This window comes from Miniopterus natalensis, chromosome 13, assembly GCF_054644295.1.
Source record: "Miniopterus natalensis isolate mMinNat1 chromosome 13, mMinNat1.hap1, whole genome shotgun sequence".
Classification (NCBI taxonomy): Eukaryota; Metazoa; Chordata; class Mammalia; order Chiroptera; family Miniopteridae; genus Miniopterus; species Miniopterus natalensis.
The window spans coordinates 21,851,115-21,872,474 of record NC_142093.1 but is presented as its reverse complement, the minus strand read 5'-3'; the positions used below and the strand labels follow the sequence as shown (position 1 = coordinate 21,872,474).

General features: G+C 40.1%; 1 protein-coding gene across 3 annotated transcripts in view; it reads right to left on the bottom strand.

The window, feature by feature from the left end:
* Positions 1-2,348: 2,348 nt before the first annotated feature.
* PLEKHH2 (pleckstrin homology, MyTH4 and FERM domain containing H2) overlaps positions 2,349-21,360 on the bottom strand; it is a 71,399-nt gene continuing 52,387 nt past the window's right edge. The window contains exons 22-29 of one of the 3 annotated variants that reach the window (XM_016204108.2): positions 21,127-21,282; positions 19,133-19,230; positions 13,363-13,504; positions 11,556-11,701; positions 10,280-10,409; positions 9,472-9,558; positions 5,836-5,973; positions 2,349-4,444 (exon numbers count right to left, since the gene is read on the bottom strand). In XM_016204108.2, the coding sequence (XP_016059594.1) occupies positions 4,259-4,444; positions 5,836-5,973; positions 9,472-9,558; positions 10,280-10,409; positions 11,556-11,701; positions 13,363-13,504; positions 19,133-19,230; positions 21,127-21,282 (1,083 nt within the window). In that variant the 3' untranslated portion in view covers positions 2,349-4,258. Of the gene's footprint in view, positions 4,445-5,835; positions 5,974-9,471; positions 9,559-10,279; positions 10,410-11,555; positions 11,702-13,362; positions 13,505-19,132; positions 19,231-21,126; positions 21,283-21,360 lie in introns of those variants that run through there. The other 2 variants (XM_016204109.2, XM_016204110.2) reach the window with 2 other exon arrangements.

The window sequence follows — 21,360 nt, the reverse complement described above, 5'->3', positions numbered from 1 at the left end:
CCTCCCCCCTCCCCGAGCCCTTGGTAACCACCTTCCTACTTTCTGTTTCCATAACTTTGGCTACTTCAGATATTTTATATGAATGGAATCATAGAGTATTTGCCCTTTTGTGATCGGCTTATTTTGCTTAGTATAATGTCCTTGAAGTTCACCCATGTTATAGCATATGACAGGATTTCCTGCTTCCTTTTTAAAACTTATTTAAAGATGAAATTCTTATTTTTATAAAGCATGCATTAATAGAATTTCCTTCTTTTTAAAGGCTGTATAATATTCCATTGCATGTATATACCATATTTTCATTATCCACTTATCTGCTGATGGACATTATTGTTGCTTCTACCTTCTGGCTGTTGTGAATAATGCTGTGATGAACATGGATGTGTAAATCTCTTAGAAATCTTGCTTTGACTTATTTTGGATATATACCACGAAGTGGGGTTGCTGGATCATATAGTAATTCTATGCAGAACCTCCATACTGTTTTCCATAATGGCTACACCGTTTTACATTCCCACCAACAGTACACAGGGGTTCCAACTTCTCTGCATCCTTGCCGACACTTATTTTCTGTTCTTTTGATAGTGGCCATCCTGATGGGTGTGATATCTCATAGTAGTTTTGATTTGCATTTCCCTAATGATTAGTGATGTTAAGTATCTTTTCCTGTGCCTATTGGCCATCTGTATATCTTCGTTGGAGAAACATCTATTCAAGTCCCTTGCCCGTTTTTAAATCAGATTATTTGGGTTTTTATTGTTGAGTTATAACTATTCTCTGTATTAACCCCTTATCAGATATATGACTTGCAATTATTTTTTCTTACTCTACAGGTTGCCTTTTCACTGTTTTTTTTTTAAAGTGTGCAGAAGTTTTTAAGTTTGGTATAGTCCCATTTGTCTATTCTTTATTTTATTGCTTGTGCTTTTGAAGTCATCTGATTTTAATAAAGCCACCAGTATATCCTAGCAACATCTCCTTCAGGAACAAATGCCACCCCCATTCACCCTCCCCCCACTGATTAGAAAATTATGTTAGCAAAGTGCCAGAAGGAAGAGTGAAGAGTTCTCTGTATTCAAGTACTGTGAACATATGTGTCTTGTGTTGGAGTTGTTTGCTAATAGATATTGCCCTAGTAAGAGTTTTTGTTTCTTGTCTATTACTGAATGCTAGAATATTTAAAGCATACAAAATGAAGATTTTTGGATTGATGTTAATTATAAATATGCCTCCGGAATCATTGTGACTGTGTTCAATTTAGGTAAAATTATAATATGAAGCAAGTATGTATCTCCTGTGCTCATCCCAGCCTCTGCCCAGGCTCGTCCAACTCCTCACTGTAGGACTGACCTTCCCACTTAAATGCCCAAGAAAAGCCAGAGTCTTGGTCCCACCGAAATATGGATGAATCTCACTTCACCCTAAATATCTATGTGTGGACTTTACATTAATTTGGAGTTTAAAGTTACCCATGTAGCAGTAAACCCCTTTCTTCTTTTAGGGAAAAGAGAAGTGGTGGGAAACATGAGAGGAGATGCGATTTTTACATGAACCACGTGGCAGAGAAATTTCTCTACTCCGTTATTCCTGCTCCATCTCTCCCCCGTTTCAGTCCCCACAATCCTGGAGCCTTGACTCCACAGGAATGAGCCCAGAGACTGCACTGAGGGAGTCCAAATTCCATGGCAGCGCAGGGGTGGGCGCCTGGGTGAAATGTGTTCGTGGCATCCCAGGAACACTGAAAGCCTTTTTCTAGAGAAATATGGTTATCCATGGTGGTTAATGATTCAGGATTATACTTCAATACAATTATGGGTTAAATGTGTTGTTCTAGGAACCTGACCACCATGTAGTTTTTTCCTGTAAAAATCTCCCAAACAACCAATAAACACAATTTTAGAACATAGACTCTGTAAGTTGTAACTAAGTTTTCTTGTAAATTGAGAATTAAATTCCTTTAGAAGCTATGGCAGTATTTGACTTTTAGGACTCCCTCCACTCCCCAGAGCCATTTAAAATAAATTTTTAGAACACAGCCCATTCAGCCCATGTACATGAAATAAATTCCCTTAAGGGATTATTATGAAATCATGGGAGAAGCCCATGATTTGTACATATTGTGTATGTGTTGATATGCATATATATGTATTAAAATTACAACTTGCCCAAGCAAGCTTCCTTTTATATGGATAAAACAAAGCAACACTGAAGACAAAGCATGAATGCAAGAGAAAGAGGTAATAACTACCATTTTCACTAGTAGTACACCTCAGCTTTGACAATGAAAACATTAGGTATTTCTTGAGGATTATGCAAAAGATAACGCTCAAAATGGGTTTTGTAAATCATTTATTATGATTGAAAGGGAAGAAAATGATAGGAGACAAATATTACAATTAAGCATGTAACATTATTCTCTTGTAGCCAATCATAATAACATACTTTGAATTTTTAAAATGTCTATATAAGTAATTTCCCAGAAAATAAAATTTTCACATCAGTTACAGAAAATTGATTTCTTTCCATCAAAATATTTTATCTCTGTTCTATCAAAAATTAATGCCGAGTCTAGGGTACTACAGTTTAAGCTAAGCCCTTCACAACGTGTTTAAATTAGAAGACCTGGGGTTGCTTACCCAATGGTGAACTAACTATTGCCTGGGAATAAAGTTCTCACACATATTTAACAGCTCTGCCAAGCCTCTGGCTCACCAACTAATGATTTTAAATGTTTTTCTGGGAACTTAAAAACTCTATTGTATCCCAGCCAAAAAGTCTCCTGAGAGTCATCCCAAACTGGTAACCAGTTTATTCTCAAAAACTAATTTGCTTATGCAATAAGTGGTTGTGGCTCAAAAGATTTAGGGGAAATAGTAAATGGAAATCCATTTTCATGGTGTGTTTTTTTCTTTTTTGTCATTACCAATAAAGCAACATCTTACTTGAACAGTGCATTTCTTGGCTCTGCTCTTTCTAGGGATGCTAATAAGGGATAAAACATTTGTGAAAGGCTTAGTGTGAGAACAGCACATTGCCATGGGGAGAAAGCAGCAAAGAAGAAAACATGAAGAACATAATCTGCCAACAAATTAATTCAGCAGCTAACATTTTCCCCCCAAATTGGTTAAAAAAATACCATACGCAAAATGATAAATATATGTCCAAAAAATAAATACAAATATTCTACACATAAATAAAATTAAGTATACTGATGATTACTATTGCAATTAAACATTTTATAATTTTCATGTCTTATCACAGTTTCATATTTATCATGAATACCGATTACTTTGTTCTGAAACATACTAGAATGTACTGACCATTTGTGTAGTAACCTAGTGAAGTAATATATTTCTAGGCTCTTTCAACTGAAATTTTACCTCCTTTGATATGAATATTACTTTTTCTTTTCTTATAAATATGTTTCTGGGAATTTATCTTCAAATTACAATGAAAAAGGACTGTGTAAGGCAAAGCTTTAAGAACTCTCTTTGTTTTCAAAAGTATTATTATTTAACAAAGCAAGGTCAAGACGACACAGCACCAAATGCAATATGTGGGCAATATTCCAGTAAACTCAAGCTATGCTGACAACCAAGGAGTATCAGGAATCACTGTCTTGTTTTAAACTTTACACGCTACTGATCTGAAAAGGTAACGGAGTATGCTTCTTAATACCACACAGGAGGCTCTGGTTACCTAACTCCTATTTTCTCACACAGTGATTCATAGGGCCAGAAGATTTACTGTACTTGCTCTAAAAATTTATACATAAGCACCACCCTGCAGCTATTTCTTACACTGTGTACTCTATTTCTTTCCAAAACACATGAGTTAAAATACACTTAATTACAGTACTTAGGTTTTTTGGCAGTGAGTATTTCCAAATAATCAACTAGTGTGCCAAATAAGAGTTTGGAATCTCCCTTTCTAAAGATTGCCAGAATATTTTTGTTAAAAGGAGGGGGGAAAAGCCATATTGCATGATGGATCTGTTAGCAAGGGAGATAAAAAAGTTACAAATTCTAACCCATTTAATCCAGAAGAACATCAGTGTGTATGCAAATTTTGTGTTTTAGGTTTTACTAGTATTCATTTGAATATTTACGAATCAAGTAAAAGCAAATAACCCCCATTATTTTTAAAGTCTGGAATATTAGTGTGTGGGTGCCATGTTGGCAGGATGTAAACAAACTTCTTCAGAGCTGCTGCAGCCTCTGCTTAGAGGACGGGGGTGAATGTTCGGGCGCCCATGCTGTCAGAGTAAAGTAGGGCCCTTGGTGGGTCTGCTGCTCGAGAGAAGGGGCTGGCTTCCCACTGTCCTGGCGTGGGGTCCCTGGTTCCTGGCTGAGAGCAGTGCTGGAGCAGACAGGTGGTGAAACACAGCCTTTTGCTGATGGAAGTTGTTTATGTAACTGGCGATCAAAAGAGTGATTTCAAGAATCTAAAACAAGAAAAATAGAATTGTTATGCCCTGAGAAGTTCTCATCACTTCCAAAAGGAAGTAAGAGTTAGCTATGGGTGGTCTCTATTTGCAAGTGACCAGGCTACCAGCATTCCCGTCTATGCAGATCAAACAAAAGAGGTATGTACATGTTCAGCGCCATCAAGGTGATAATAAAAACCTATTTTCTATTATTTAAACCAGCAGAAAGAGTGATTCTTTAAAAACAATCACATTTAGTGGCAATATTAGAAAATGTGTCAGTAGTACAACTATGTCTTAAAGCTACATTTGTGAATATATGAATTAAGATGAACCTGGAGGGTATTGCGCTAAGTGAAATAACTCAGGCAGAGAAAGACAAATGCCATATAATTTCACTTATATGCAGAATCTAAAAAACAAAACAAGCAAATAAAACAGAAACAGGCTCAGATACAGAGAACAAACTGATGACTGTCTGGGGGGGTGGCTGGAAGAGAGAAAAAGGTGAAGGGGACTGAGAGCTACAAGCTTCTAGTTATAAAATAATAAGTCGTGAAGATGTAATGTACAGCGTAGGGAATGCAGTTAATAATATTATAATTTTATAAGGTGACAGATGGTTACTAGACTTATCATGGTGATCACTTCATAAAGTAAACAGGTGTCCAGTCATTGTGTTGTACCTGAAACTAATATGATGTGGTACGTCAACTACACTTTAATAATATAAAAAAAGAAATTAGTACGATTTAAACTAGAGTGCTGAGTGTGCTGTGATGCTCTCCACTATCTGCCTTCTCTTAAGTATAGATTTAACTAAGAAAGACATCTGCCATCTTCAAAAAAGCTTTATTCTAAAAAAGTAAACTCTTTTAGTTGACAATTTTAAGTTAAAGTTTTAGAAAAATCAGTTTCTCATTCTTTTACAATAACTGGAACTACATGTTAGAATGTAATTTTATTTATTGCTTTTTGTTAGAGACATTAAAACTATATAGTTTGCCAAAATAGTAAAAAAATAAGTAGGTTTTTATAAAACTCAATCCTCCCACTAATGGGTCCATAGAGTGAATTACTCCAAGTAAACAAGACAATGCATATAAAGTTCCTGAAACAACTTACATCAAGGCCATTTATTTTGAACGTTCTGTATAACAAAAATTGGGCTAAATACTTTACAATTACTTCATTTAAAACTTAAACAAACAAAAAATAGGTAGCATCATACCATTTTTTCGATGAAGAAACCAAGGCTTTAGAAAGATGAGGTAAGCCAGAATTTGGACCTAGGACTGTCTGACTGTAAGTGAAGTCTGTTTCCCCATCTGGAACTTAGTCTTTGCAAATAAATGTTTTAGTATGAAAAAAAGCTAGCGTAAAAGATTGGTGGGAAGGCCTCGACTCACCTTGGGCTTTGCCATGGCAAAAAGTAATTTCTCTGTTGGTTTGTCCTTTGAATGTGTATTGTTAATGACAATCATGAAGTCATCTTGATATCCTCCAAAGGTCATTAGACTCTTGTACACATAGCTGACTATTAACCTCTTCAAAGAGAAGTAAATATGTTATATACTCTTTATTTTCAAAGAAAGATGAGAAATGATTAATAACATATCTCCATTAAATGCTGATATTATGATATAATGCAAAATTTTCCTAGTCACATTTATTGTGATCCAAAATAGATAGTAGCATACTAGTTTTATTTAGGCATCATTTACCTTTATCATTAAAATACATTTTGATTCTAAAGCAAATACCTCACTGCAGTTAAATGAGAAAACACAAGAAGAAAATAAAAAGCATCTATATTCCAGCATCCAGTGGAAAGCCACCGTTAATATTTTTGTATATTTCCTTCAAGATATAGCTATATCTATATCTACATATAAATTAGGTTGAACCATATGAAACTGATACTTCTTAAGGTCAAATATGGTGAAATATTGGCATATCCATATGGTTCACCCTGATATGTAGACTTTGATTTACACAAACAGAAACACCGTATCATGCATGCTGCTTTTTTAAAACTTAACTACATATTGTGAAAATCTTTTCATGACAACAAATGTACTTGTATAACATCAATTAAAATCATTTTATAGACAATTTTTTATTTAACTAAACTCCTATTACAGAACATTTAAATCATTATTATTTGTTAGTACCTTAAGCAATACTCCAATGCACATTTTTCAACGTGTCATAATACACATACATAATTATTTGGTTATAAACCTCAACAGCTGAAACTGCTACCTCAAGAAAGTAAGGACAATGTTAAGAATATTTCCAGCAAAGGACCTGAATAGACACTTCTCCAAAGAGGACATACAGATGGCCAAGAGACACAAGAGAAAATGCCCAATGTTGCTAATCAACAGAGAGATGCAAATTAAAACCACAATGAGGTATCACTTCACACCTGTCAGAATGGCTCCATCAACAAATCAACAAACGACACCAGCTGGTGAGGATGTGGAGAAAGGGGAACCTGGTGCACTGCTGGTGGGAATGCAGACTGAGGCAGCCACTATGGAAAACAGTATGGAGGCTCCTTAAAAAATTAAAAATGGAGCTTCCGTTTGACCCAGTGATTCCACTCCTAGGAATGTATCCTAAGAATCCTGAAACTCTCATCAGAAAGAATATATGCACCCCTATGTTCACAGCAGCACAGTTTACAATAGCTAAGATCTGGAAACAGCCCAAGTGCCCATCAGTAGACGAGTGGATAAAAAAGCTGTGGGACATTCACACCATTTAATACTACGCAGCTGTAAAGAAGAAGGATCTCGTACCCTTTGGGACAGTATGGATGGACCTGGAGAAAATTATGCTAAGTGAAATAAGCCAGGCAACGAAATACAAATATCACATGATCTCGCTTATACGTGGAATCTAAAGAACTTAATAAACTAATGAACAGAATAGATTCAATGACATGGAAGCATAGATGAGACTGATGAATGTCAGAGGGATGGAGGAGGGCAGATGGGTGGAGGGGGAGAGAGTAACCAAAGAATTTATATGCATATATGCACAACCCAAGGACATGGAGGATGGTGGGGAGGGGGATGGGACGGGGTGGAACGGGTCATTGGGGAGAAAAAGGGACACCTGTAATATTTTAAACAAAAATAAAATTTAAAAATTAAAAAAAAAAAATTCCAAACTCCTCCAGAAAGGTTATAACCATTTATATTCCCAGCACCAGTCCTGCTAACACTGAATATCATCATTCCATTGAATCTCTACCAACCTGACTGGTGAAAAGTAAAATCTCACTGTTTTAAATGGAATTTGATTACTAGTGAGATTAACATTTTAAAATACATTTATTGAACAACTGTATTTCTTCTGTGAATTGTTTGGGTCCATTTGTCTATCAGTGTGTTTATAATTTCCTTGTTTTATTAAGACATCCATGTTTATATAGGATACCAATCCTTTATCATATATGCAGCAAATATTTTTCCTAATGTGTTGTTAAAACAATTTTTAAAATATAATTCAAAGACATATGGCCTAAACAAAAAGGAATCCGCACATCTAATGATTAGTTTGCAGAAATGAGTAGACCATTCCAGCACTGAATGGCCCAAGGGCTGCAGCCCACACATCTACTTCCTCGCCTGTGGTCCACCTCCCAGGGTCTAGGGATCTAAGGTAACTCGATGCTGGTATACAAATTTTTGTTGATTTTAAGTCACTGACTTTAGAATCTATCTTCAAGCTATTCATTCAAGAACTATAAGGCATTCAAATGCATAAACTCCTTCAAAAAACGCTGTTGTTTTTGGCAATTATATGGAGAATCAGTTACTATAACACTCAAAAATAGTTTGGTTTCCAAAAAATTCTCAGTGATCACTGACTATCCACAGTTAGGAAAGCCCACTATACCTACCAGGTAAAATTTAGCAACTCCTGCCCACCAGGTTAAAAAATAAAATAAAATAATTTTTTTTTACTATGTAATATGATACATACGAGGTAAATAAATGAACACATGGAAAGCATAGTTTGACTTTATATTTAATCACAAATAAAGGTCTAAGGCACTGTACAGGTACAAGTGAACTGGTAAGTGATATTACAGGAAATTACAGAACTTGTTATAGAAGCCTTAGTGAAACTGAACTTAAACTTTGATAACTAAAGTTTCTATTTTAATGTTATCTTTTCATTTTACATCGCAGGCAATCTTCCTAACATTATAAATGAATAGTCATTTTACAAATACAACTATGACTGCAATTTAATCATGGTATCTTAGTATTTTTCTCATACACAGTACAGGCATACCTTGTTTCATTGTGCTTCGGTTTATTGCGCTTTGCAGATACCGCGTTTTTTACAAACTGAAGGTAAGGTCCTCCACCAGCAAAAGATTATGAAAGGCTTCGGTGATGGCTGGCATTTTTTAGCAATAAAGTATTTTTTTTTTAAATATATCTTTATTGATTTCAGAGAGAGGAAAGGAGAGGGAGAAAGAGAGACATAGAAACATCAATGATGAGAGTCACTGATCAGCTGCAGCCCGCAACCCGGGCCTGTGCCCTGACCGGGAATCGAACCCTGATCGCCTGGATCCTAGGTCGACGCTCAACCGCTGAGCCACGCCCGGCTGGGCTAAAGTATTTTTTAATTAAAGTATGTACATTGGTTTTGGGTTGTTTTTTTTTTTAGATATAATGCTATTGCATACTTAGTAGACTACAGTATAGTGTAAACATAACTTTTATATGCACTAGGAAACGAAAAAATGTGTGCAACTTGCTTTATTGTGATACTCGCTTCACTGCAGTGGCCTGGAACCAAACTGCTATATCTCTGAGGCATGCCTGTACACAGTCTGTCTAGTCTTGTTTTAAAAGATTAAATTGTAACCATAGTTGTATATTTGTAAAATGACTATTCATTATATCGTATTAGGAAGAAAATCAACCAGATTAAGATATCATTACCTTTTGTTTACAGTATGCTGAACAATGGAAATAGTTGATTCAATGCAAAACTTTAGGGTTTACTCTTACCATGGAGTTGTATTCTAAGATGCTTAAACCATCCTCATGTATAGCCAGCCACAGGAAAGTACTTCCAAGTGATGATGGAGTTGTGGGCTAAGAAGAGGTGAAAATACACTATGTAATAAATGCTAAGCAAAAGTAAAGAAATATTTTTCAGCCTAAATGCAATGAAACACTTAAAACAACGACTTATTAAAAATCTCTCCTGGGGAGGAGGCAGTGTGGCGTAATGGAAAGAGCAGTGAATCTGATATTAAGAAGCTGGGTTTGAGATCCAAAATTTCCCCTTATTAATGTGTGCGCTTGGATGAGCTCCGTAACCTGCTCCCTGGCCTGGTTAGTCGCTCAGTGTTCCTGCAGCTCTGTTCATAGTCACCGTCCAGCAGTTTGCTCCCAGGCCTGTTGCAACACTGGGCTGTGAGTTCCTGGAAGTGTGAGTACAGCCCATCTGAAACCACAAGCTTATGTATCCCCTAGAGCTTATTAGCTCAGTGTCTGACAAACAGGACTCATTAAATACTAAATAAATGAGCAAATGAGAGAGAGAGGGGATGCAGGAATGAAGAGAAGACACAGTTCAGCTGCTGCCTTCACTCTAAGGGGGAGCGTAATGAGCGTAGGAAATGACTTACGGCGGGGAAGTGGAGCAGAGGGGAAGAGAGAGGAGCTGGTGGCTTTCCTGCTCTGTTCTTAGTTTGCTTTAAATCGTTGGCAATTTCCTTATTTTCTTTGAAACATGGAACTTATAAACCTGGGGTTACTGTTCCCACTGTTTTATTTTACTGAACTGAATTATCCCCCCCCCCCTTCTTACTTTTGCAAGAAACAACTTGGCACCAAAGAACGGCCACTTCCTGGCTACTGTCAAATAAATTCGCACACAATCAGCAGCACTGTGTCCCCGGAGGGCCATCCATCTGGTTGACAGTCGCTGGCAAAGCTGCCTAAAAGTGAAGAACAAAATAAAAGCAGAAACATAAACACTGGATCACCCTCCCAAGATAAAGCTCTCCTTAACCACTCCTGGCAGAACCGGGATACCTGGGCCAACCGGGTGAAGCTGTTACTTTGTGACTCCACCTAACCCCCGGTTACCCTGTCCTTTCCGCAGCGTTCCTTTCGCCAAATTCTCAGTGTCAGTGCTCTCAGCATGACCTCGGTTTCCTGCTGCCCACCCCCTTCGGGTACATTTTAAAAATCTCATTAGCTACCATCAAACCTTAGTGTAAATTAGTTTAAAAGGTAATTTCTCATGGGAATAACTTTCATTTTTAAAGAAAAGTACAAGAAGTTGAGACAAAGAATGAATCCCTAACTGGAATTTTAGGTACTGCCAGTCCTGGCTTGGAGAGATGCTGGATGCAGGGAAAATTTAAAAACCACTTATTCTACACAGACAAGAGGCTGATCTCAGATGTTCCTATTTTGGAAAAACTCATAGTGAACTGGATTTCCTCTAATTTTTAAACTGTAGCTTTTCTTTTTAAATTTATTTTATTATTGAAAGAATTACAGGTGTCCCCCATTTCCTCCCTTTTACCTCCCTTCTGCCCCACCTCCCCCCTCTCCCCAGTTCTTCCCCTGTCTATTGTCTGTGTCCGTGGGCTGTGCATATATAAGTGCTTTGGTCAATCTCTTCACAACCCTATTCTCGCCCTCCCTCTAAGTAACAGCTTTTATTTATATGCTCTCAAAATTCAAAACTTCAGGTTAGTTGAGTTTAATTTAAAACTTTATCTTAAAAACATCTTGTGTAAGACAATAGTTTATTTTTATAACAATTTGTTCATAATGGAATACCACTATTAAAAAGTCCTCCAAAAAGGCCATGTACAATTTTTTTCATCTTTAAAATATCACCAAAGAACAAATGTGACTCTGCCTTTAGAGCCAGGCATGGCTCAGCAGCTGAGCATCGACCTAGGATCCAGGAGATCGAGGCTGGATTCCCAGTCGGGGGCATGCGGGAGGCAGCCGATCGATGATGATTCTCTCATCATTGATGTTTCAACTCTCCCTTTCCCTTCCTCTCTCTGAAATCAATATATATTTTAGAAAAGAAAAAAAAAGAGTTACAAGAGGTTCCTTACCTTACCTGTTCTTCAGAGGAGTCATCTCTATACCTTTTAGGGTAAAATTTCTCTATGACTTGTTTTAGAGTTTGGTTTGCTTTGCACTGATTAGTAACATGCCCTGCTGGAGTTGAAAAAGGTCTTTCAAAATCTCCAATCTCCACCTAATTGGAAATCCAAAAAAGAGAAAACACAGGGTACTGAAAAGAGTTTAAAAAAAAGAAAATCAGTTTTATTCTTTCTAAACATTCTTTACAATAGAATATATAATTACATATAATTATATAATAACATACAATTACATATAATATATAAATCTACTTGTCATGATTGTGTGCTTATGGAATTTATAATCACATGTAAGTATTATTATTAAAATCTAAATTCCATTTGACTGCTAGTTTTGAAAAAATCCGTAACTTAAACATGCCAGTTCCGTTTCTACACCAACCACCCTAGGTTAACATCACCGTCTAGTAGTATCTGCTAAAGGCCACACCACTCTACTGCCTGTTACAGCACAGGAAAAATTTTCATTTGTAAGGGACCATTTTAATTGACAATGAGGCAAACAGAAGTTAAAAATGAAGGACAAAAATGTTACAAAGCTAAGAGAAATCTCAAAAAAGTGTTACTTGAACTTCCGAAGGGTCTTTACGGGATGCGGGGGAACAAGAACTCTCTCTCGTTCCTTTTTCCTAGATTTTCTCCATGAATGTCCTGTACTCATCCCCTTTCTCCCTTCACACTCTGCATCTTCACGGGGCCACTGCTCCGCTTAGGCCCCCACGTAAGTGTCAAATCCAAAAAGAAAAGGGAACGTGACTGGTTCCGTTCCTGATGTGGTGAGTCCAGGGAGCCTGTGAAAGTGTGAACTGGAGAAAAAAGATCTGGGGATCGCTGGCACAGGCGTAAAAAACGAAGAGCGCGCGGGTGTCCTGGGACGCTGTGCAGCGGGAAGCCCGGAGCCGCCCCAGCGGTTCCTAGTTAACGCGTGCACACTCGGGCGTGGCAGAGGGGGGCTGCCCCTTCCTTCCGCGCCATAAAAACCCCGACCTTATCTGGGCTCCTGCTGCCCGGGCGAGGCTACATCCTCCAGTGCCTCCTCCAGGTTGGCAAGGCCGTGGGGCTGAGCTTTGGCCAGAGAGGCATGTGGGACTGTCCTCCGTAGCCGCTGGAAAGTGCTCCAGGGCGGAGGACAGGGCCTCCTGCAGCCCCGCTCCGTTCTGATGCCTGGAGCACCGACAGGGCAGCCGGAGCTCGGGCAGGCCTCGGGGACAGGAGGCTGACGCCAGGGACAGCGGAAGGGAGGGCAGGATAAAGGCCCTGCCCCTATGGCTCTGGAGAGGCGCCGCAAGCCTATCTCTGTGAGAGACAAGGGCACTTCTATTTCAATTGTGGCCATTGCTTTGCATGGGTGTTTTCACAGAAGTCCGAACTTAATCCCAATCGACACACCAGGTAATAAAAGAAAGTGCTTCAGCTAAAAGGCTGGCTCCTATTAGATTAGAGGGCGAAGTCAGCAGGGCAGCTCGGCCCCACCGCTCCACGCTCACCAAGCCCCTCTACTGACCGCGAAGCCGAGGGGTAAACGTGCAGGACCAGAGCAGCTGGGCCCCCTTCACGCAATCCTGCGCCGCACGCTGCGGCCGGGAGCGATCCGGACTCAAACCGCAACTACACTGCCTGTGACTGCTGAGGTGTTAATCACGGCAAAGTGAATTTAAAGAATTACTAAAGGTATATATTGTTTTACTAGTTAAGTCACCGTTGCAATTAGTATTTTATCTTTACAAAATATTACTCCATATAACACAGAAGTTACCTGAGCTAAGAGAGCCGCCATCTCTAATGCCAGGTCCTTGTTCAGAGGGAAAAGTCCATTTATTATTTGGTCATTTGTCTGATACATTAACAGCAACTTTTCTCTATCGGTCTCTCCACGAGCTTGCATGGAGAAATATAGTCTGTAAAAAACAGAGGGGATTCTTCATCAGAGGGAATTGTTACAAAGGAAGAAAGAGTTGTCCTAACATAGTTCTCTACATGATACGTGCTTAGATCGTTCCTCTCGGTTAATGACTTCAGCTTCTGTTCTATCCACTTTCAGCAACTGAGGAAACCTGCTTTGAGGTTGAGGTTGAGGAACCCTTCAATGCTATTTTTTATGCCCTGAAATACCAAATCTTGAAGTGTCACTGAAGCAGGAAATAAGACACTGAGTGAAATTAAATATGCCCTTTCTTTCGGGGAATGAAATGACCCTTCATCAATGGGCTGTATAAACTCAATTTGCAAAACACTCACATTTCCTACATACCTCGGACACACCAGGGAACAGAAAATAAAGGTTTCAATTCAAAATCAACATCAAGTTGGAGGGGGGTAGTTTACCCTGGGAATCTAAAAGAGAGTATTTGTGCATTTCAGTGTTTTGACTTTTGTTTGGCACATTCTCATAAGCAGCTTTAGGAGCTCAACAGTGGTTTACATGTTATTAGTTGAGATACGACATGGCTTTTGCCTGCCTGGTTCTTCATCAATTCAGTGACCTCTTGATTAATCCACTGTGCTGCTGCTCTGCGTGAGACCTCTGGGCTCTGACTCCAGGCTGCAGATCAGGCAGGGGGAGCTGCAGGTGGCGTGACAGGGCAGTGGGTGGGCAACACCTTGGCACACTTTCAGATTGTCATGACAACGCAGTGGCAGGGGAAGATTTAGACCCAGCATTTGTTAGGTGTGTGCCCACCGGCTCTAACTGAATTTTCAGCCTTTTGCTCCCTACACACTTGAGGGAGAGGCCACACTGCCATCAGGTACAGTATCTCTCGCAGTAATAATCTCAAATAGCAGGGGCTGAGAGGGCGCAGGTCAGGATTGCAGAGGAACCATGGCTTGGGGGGGGGGGGTTGTACTTTGAAAAGCTCTTCCCCACGATTCTGAAAATTCTTTCCACTCACCCCAGCTCAAGAATCACTGTCCTGGGCGCTCATTCAGAGTGGCTTCTTGAAAGCATAAATCCTAAGCCCTATTTTGATCTGTAACTGCACGATGACCGACTGTTAACTGGTAGAAGAATGTGGCTGCGTAACAGAAATAGATTCTAAACTCAAAATGATGTTAGCAAAGTGATATGAGACAGAGGATAACGCTGAAAGGAAAGCTCTCCCTCCCGGCCACTAACATTTTTGTACATAGCTTTCTGCCTCCACTTACGTTAAGGGCTATTCCCCACCGTAACCCACGAGGGTTTAGCTAAGTGCTACCACGAGATCGTTCTCCATAAAGGTTTGCAGGAGAACCCTGGGGGAGGGGGGGGGGGGGGACCAAATGTACAAATGGCTACAGGCAAGAAGAGCTCTACCATACATTTCCATCACTTCTGGCGTGCGAATGAAATTGAACCTGGGAAGGAAAATGAGCCACTAGAAGCAAAAAAAGGAAAAACAATCCCAGACACTTATCTAGAAATACGACATGCAGGAATCATAGGCTTAAGCCCCTAATGAAACAGTTCGGACTCTGACAATTACACAGTGACTTGGAGAGAATGTGGAGAAAGACTAAAAAGTCACAAAAATGACCAAGGAGCCAGAAACTCAAATCCACGGACCTTGAACAGGAAAGGCGCCAGGAGACTGTGCTCTGCGCCTCTCCGGGGATGCCCAGTTAGTTCCCCAGTCCCGACGAGGCCTGAAGCAGAGAAGGGGGCCCCTCCCACAGCAGGCAGGGCGCGTGAGCTAGCAGGGGACTCCCCCAATGTCGTCTCCTCGCTTGACACCAGGGAGCTGAGTGCTGCGGGGTGGAAGTGACAGCTCCGCGTGGCCCAGGCCCCCTGCGTGCGTGTACACTGCTCCCAATGCAGCAGGGCGCTCCGACCGGCTGCACACTTCATTCCTCGGAGCACCCGTTCCCTGCCGCCTCTGGTCTCATCCTGCACACTTGCTGAGCCTGCCTTCGCTCTCCACGCCCCTTCCCTCCTCTGCCCACCGCGGCCTGCTGATGACACTCCACTGAACTGCAGCTGTGACCCCCTTCCCTGTCCTCTTCCTGCCTCAGCGGCCACCGCTCACGTCACCTGCTCAGACGGCAGCCCTCTGAAGCCTCCTCTCTGTTCCCACCACAGCTTGTACATATGGGGGCATTAACTGTGGCTGACTCTGATCCAAGAGCTTTGCCTTTGCCGACATTTAGTCCTTCAGGCAACCCTAGAGGAGGTACTGTTTTCATCTCCATTTCACGTAGAGGGCATCTGAGGCACAGAGATGGTAAGTGACTTGCTCAAAGCCACACAGTGAGAGGGGGAACCGGGATTCTAACCCAGGCAGTGTCTTTCCAGAGCCCATGTTCACTACCCTGCCGTGCTGGCCCTGGCACAGCATTCATCACATTGCTAAGATGTCATGCCTGTCTCTCCCTGCACACTGCAGAGTTCTAAAGAGTGGGGAAACTCTATTTACCTTTGAATCCCGGGGCTTCAACAAGGCCCGGCACTGGCAGACACGGAACAGATGTTCACTGCATGAATGGATAAATGAATGGTAGTGGGGACTGCTAAATATGGGACTTCTTTGTCAAAAAAGCCTGAAAGATCCCCTTTTTGTAGCCCTGGGCAAATGACTTAACTCTCTAAAGCCTCAGTTTCCTGATCTATGAGATGGAGATGATAATAATGCTGTTGGGATTATATAAGATGAGACATACAAAGAGCTCAGCACAGGGCCTAGTGTGTGGTAAATGCTAAGTGTTGGTTATTATTATTAGCATTCTTCTCTAGGGGTATTTAGAATTATAAGAGTCTCTTCATGCTGGAATTTTTTTGGTGTTACCATTGCTGGAAAAAATGGGATAAATTAGATGAACTGTCAAGATGCTTCCTGGCTTAGGAGCAAATGGATATAGGCACTCTTACAGTCAGCTAAAGGTGGCAGAGACAGGAATGTTAAGCTGTGCTCCAGAAAATAAGGACAGAGGACTACTGAAAATGATCTCTGATTTCAACAAGGGGTAAGGAAGAGCTGACCTCTTTAGGGAAGGATCCTTGCCAGATGTGTTTGCTTAAAAACATGCCTTGACCTTGCGATGTCAAATACACAACAAGAAACCAAATTAAATAAGCAGCCTAAATATGAATAGAATTTAAACATTAGTTTACAAATGGTCATCTATGCAAACAAGTTTTAAATCTATTAATTAGACCTTTAACCTCTGAATCTAAATAATGAAAAGGCCATAACTTACATTCCTAAATATAAGTGAAAATTCCATGATGAAAAGCTGGCATTTCAGTTTTTATTACAGGGGTGCTAGTCCGGGGCTGGCATGATAGGCCACAGCCGGCTCCCCTCCCGACTGTGCCACTGGAAATTAGGGCTCGTTGTCTAAGCTGTTTCTACACACACGCAAAGCAAGACCATATTTAGAAATGTTGTACTTTCTCAGAGCTGGGGCTATTCAGCGTGTCAGACTTCTGTTAAAAATTAAACCTTTTGGTTGAGTTGCTTTTTTTCGGATGTCAAAGCCACTGTCATGAAAGTAATTCCATTTAGTGCCAACGAAAGCAAACAAGAATTCTTGAACCTATTCTACGTGATGATGTACAGCACATCAGGTCAGGGGCTGGCTCCCTCTCCAGGTAAGATCAAGAAGAGACGGGGCAGCAGTGTGGACGCCAGTTCAGCGCTTCTCAGAAGCCAGCACGTATCAGAGCCATCTGCAGGGCTGCGAGAACACGGACGCCTGCGTCTCACTCCAGAGATTCGGACTCACGGAGGCTGACGTGCCCCTTAATAATTTGTATTCTTATTGTGTTTCCATGTGATGCTGAAGTTTAGGTCAGGGGCCCACATGTTGAAAATTACTGCTCCAGTGATCACAGAACTAAAACCACCATCTGGAAGCTCCAAGTCTTCCATCCTGCTCTTCTTCCAGTCACCAAAGGGCCACACATAAAGGCTGTCATCCGAGGAAACAGGTCGCTCCAGAAGTAGGGCCTATTAGATTTCCATTATCTAAGTAATCTTGCTTATCTCTAGAAAAGCATAATTTTTAAACCTTAGATACCAAAGCTTAACAGTCACCTTCTTGGGTACTGTACTCAGAACTCTTGCCCATGAGCCCGAGTAGAGAAGCTCCAATGGTGCACAACCACCATTATCCACGCCAAAGGAGCCTGTTCAAACAGCGTGGGCTCTTTAGTGCAGACTGTAAAAGTGGAGCCCGAAATATGAATGCACATATTTATTTAACAGTTCCCCTAGTAATCAATATGCTATAAGTCCCTCTCACCCCCTCCCCAAAACACTTATTTTTTACTAATCTAAAAATATATGACAAAGAAGATACTGGGAAATGCTGGAATACTCTTGCCCACTTATGTGGGTGTTTCTGGGGAATAGGTTATTAGAAGAAGAAATCCTGAACTGGATCAAAGGCCAATACATTATTTATATTATATTAGTGTCTTTACTTCTAGCATTCCAAAAATAGGCCTTGGAAAGAAGTCAATGCAACACCAATAATTCCTCTAGGTTCTTGGTCTGATATTTCAGATTCCTGATTTTATAGGGTATAAGACCTAAATAAAACCAGCACAATAACTTTTTTTTTTTGTATAGTTAATATGACCTGGTCAGTGAACACTGTTTATTAAGTGTCACTTTCTGCTAATACATGGAAGATGGTATTTAAAAAGAGAGACAAATAGAAAATCTGGTTTCTGACCATATGCCACAGTGTATTACAGTTTTATCTGTTGAGAAGGTGTATGCTCTGGCCTCATTGGCTTTTTAACAATTTCTGAAGCGCTGAGAAACCTCCCACCACAGGCTGCTGATCATTCTCGGCCCAGCTGAATGCTCCCAGCCCCAGCCCTCCTCTGACCTTGGCACAGCATTTCCTCAGAGCCCCCCGATGTCTCAGGGTAGGGCAGGCTCTAGTCTGGTGCTCCCTCAGAACCACCCTCTTCTCTTTCAAAGAACTTAATGTGTAATTATATACTCAGTAGAGTTATTGTATGGTTAACAACTGTCTTCCTCACTAGCCTGTAAATTCCAAAAGATCAGGGACTGTGTTTGTGTCTGTTTTTATTATTATTTTATTCAGAGCATCTAGCTAAGTGCCTGGCTTATAGTTGAAGCTCAATAAATACTGAGAGAGAGAGAGAGACAGAATGAAAGTGAGAATGAACGAATATGAATATATCACTTTTAAGAGGGTTGGGTAATTAAATACTTCTTCTTACTACAGATTTGTACTATTCAGTCTTTATGAAAAATGTGATAATAATGTTAAAAAATCTGAAAGTGGAAGATGCATCCTACGCTAAGACATCAGCTGTTTTTTCCTGCAATTTTCTTATCTTTGTCCAAATGCATATTTTTATATAATATAATTATTCATGACATTAAGGGACAAGAATTAGAAATAAAATTTTATGTGACAGTTTCTTCCTGCAGTAGAGTTATCATTTATAGAAAAAAATATATGGATAAATATAACTTTTAAGGCTCTTCAGCAGGAAGCTGAATTGCAGGTGCATGATTGGAAGATACGTGCATACTCCTACTTTGGCATTTGGCGCTGGTATTACACACCTGTTTTTATAAGTTAGACGAACAGTTCTCGTACCTTCCCATTTCCCAGGCTGCTGTTCTTTGGAAGCCTGTTCCCACTTAGAAATAATGTCACAAATCTAGAAGAAAGGTGAAAAATGGAAATTTATAATACTTTTCAAAATTGGTATATTCTGAAGACAAGCATGTCTGCACACTGAAAAATATCTCCAGTTAACGTGATCAAACCAAATGGACTGAAGTTTTTGGTTTTAAGTTTCTGTGCAGCTCTTGAGTTTAGGGTTTAATTATAAACTGCTCTTTGGTCCACTTATCCTTTTGGACACACATTAACCTTGGACTGTGGCAATGCATTTTTTACTCAAAAAAGAATTTTAATGAAGGATTGCAGGAAACTGGAAACAAGAGGATTCCAGGAATTTTTTCATGATTTAGTCACTGAAGAAGCAACTTTTCTACCTCTTGTGTTTATAAAGACTGGAATAACTGAAGTTGTAGCAAAGAAATCTGGAATACCATCTTAACATTCTTTGATTGAGAAAGAACAAAAATTCTTCAGGAACCAAATAAATGTTTGTTTATTTAACTGGTCATTTACAGAAATATAAATAAAAGTTTTCAAAAATATGCGGTAAGCAGCTATTCAACAAAGCCCCTGATAATTACTTAGCTCCAGTCAGCCAAAAATACTAGCTTATCTTCTTGACTAATTTATTAACAACAGTTCTAGGAATGTCTGTCTCAATAATTTACATTTGGATTTGTTGAACTGAAGAGGATATCCTTGGAGCTGGAGAAAAAAAGACACTTACCTAAATTTCTCAATATGCAGTAGAAAATATATGCAAGGGGATGTGGGGGGAAACCATATCTATTAACTAACATGCCTAATGAACTAAGTAAGAGCGTTTACAGTATTCTGCAGAACCCCACGGAGCCCCACCGGGTTGTTTTGCAAGTGGAGCCAGGCTTTGTGAGTTACTGATGTTGCATGTGCTCTAAGCCTGTGAGCTCTTCCTTACCAGTCTAGTTCTTCCCCTGCTCTGCCGCAATTCCGTCATCTCCAAATCCCAGAAACACCTTCACCCCGTAACAAGGCACTTATTCTCAAGAGCAATAAAGACCACATCAAGTGAGGAAAGCAGGGTTCAGACCCAGCTCTAGCTGTTTGACTTGGGGTAAATCATTTCCCTCTCTGCGCCGCAGTTTCCTCATTTGCAAATTTTTGCTTCTCTAATGTTCCTTTTGGTTCTGTAAGTCTGTATTTCTAATTGTTGCCATCACTAGAACCTTTATTAAAGTTATTTTACTACGACCTAGAAAAGACTGTTTAAAAATCTTCCAATTCTGTCTCTGCTCACGATTCTCCTTATGTCTGGAATCCCTTGTTTAGTTCCCCGGGTCCACTTTCTACCCACATCGAAGCCCAGTTCGGGTCTTCCCTAGTTTCCAATGCTGAGCTTCATCTCTCTGGAGCTCTGTGGAATGCTCGCAGCACTCTTAAAACACTGATCACTTCAACTCTAGTTTAAAGTTATCTAGTTTACAGTTTCAACTCTAGTTTAAAGTTATCAGAGTACAAGGCTGCTCTTTCCTAAACAAATTATAAGCGTGCCATGGGCAGGGGCTATTTCTCATCATTCTTTGTATTGCCAAAGGGTCCAGTCCAGGTTCTGGGACACGATAAATAGTTCAGTAAATATTGCTGAGCAAATGAGTAAAACGGAAAGCCTGTTTACTACAGCTTCCACACCTCCACCCCTATTACCCTAACATGTAGGGTATTATTACCATTGTGAATCCTTTCCCTCTCTTCAACATGGAGTACATGTGTGTGCAGGTTGTATATTAAGAATTCTACAGCTTCAACAAAGTCCTGCAAGTTGTTTTTTTTATTGTGAGAATTAAATTGCTTACTTTTTTTTTTTTGAACTCCTGAACTAAACTTGCTGCAAATAGCAAATAGTGGCTTCTTCGTTTGCCAAGTGTGCCTCCTTAGAAGGACTTGCTTTTACCTTGATGTTTCCTTGAAGACAATGCTCTAAGTCCCTGCCAGAAGGGTCATCGGTGAACAGCGCAAATCCAGACTGGGCTGGCTTCCTCATTCCTGTATCCTGGTTCAGAGTGTTTAGAAATTCCTCCACCGTGGTGGAGGCATCAAATCCAACTACCTGAGCAGAGAACACAAAGTCGTTCTCTGAATTAAAAAGTATGGACATTTCAAACAGATTTCGGGGGGGAACAGGACA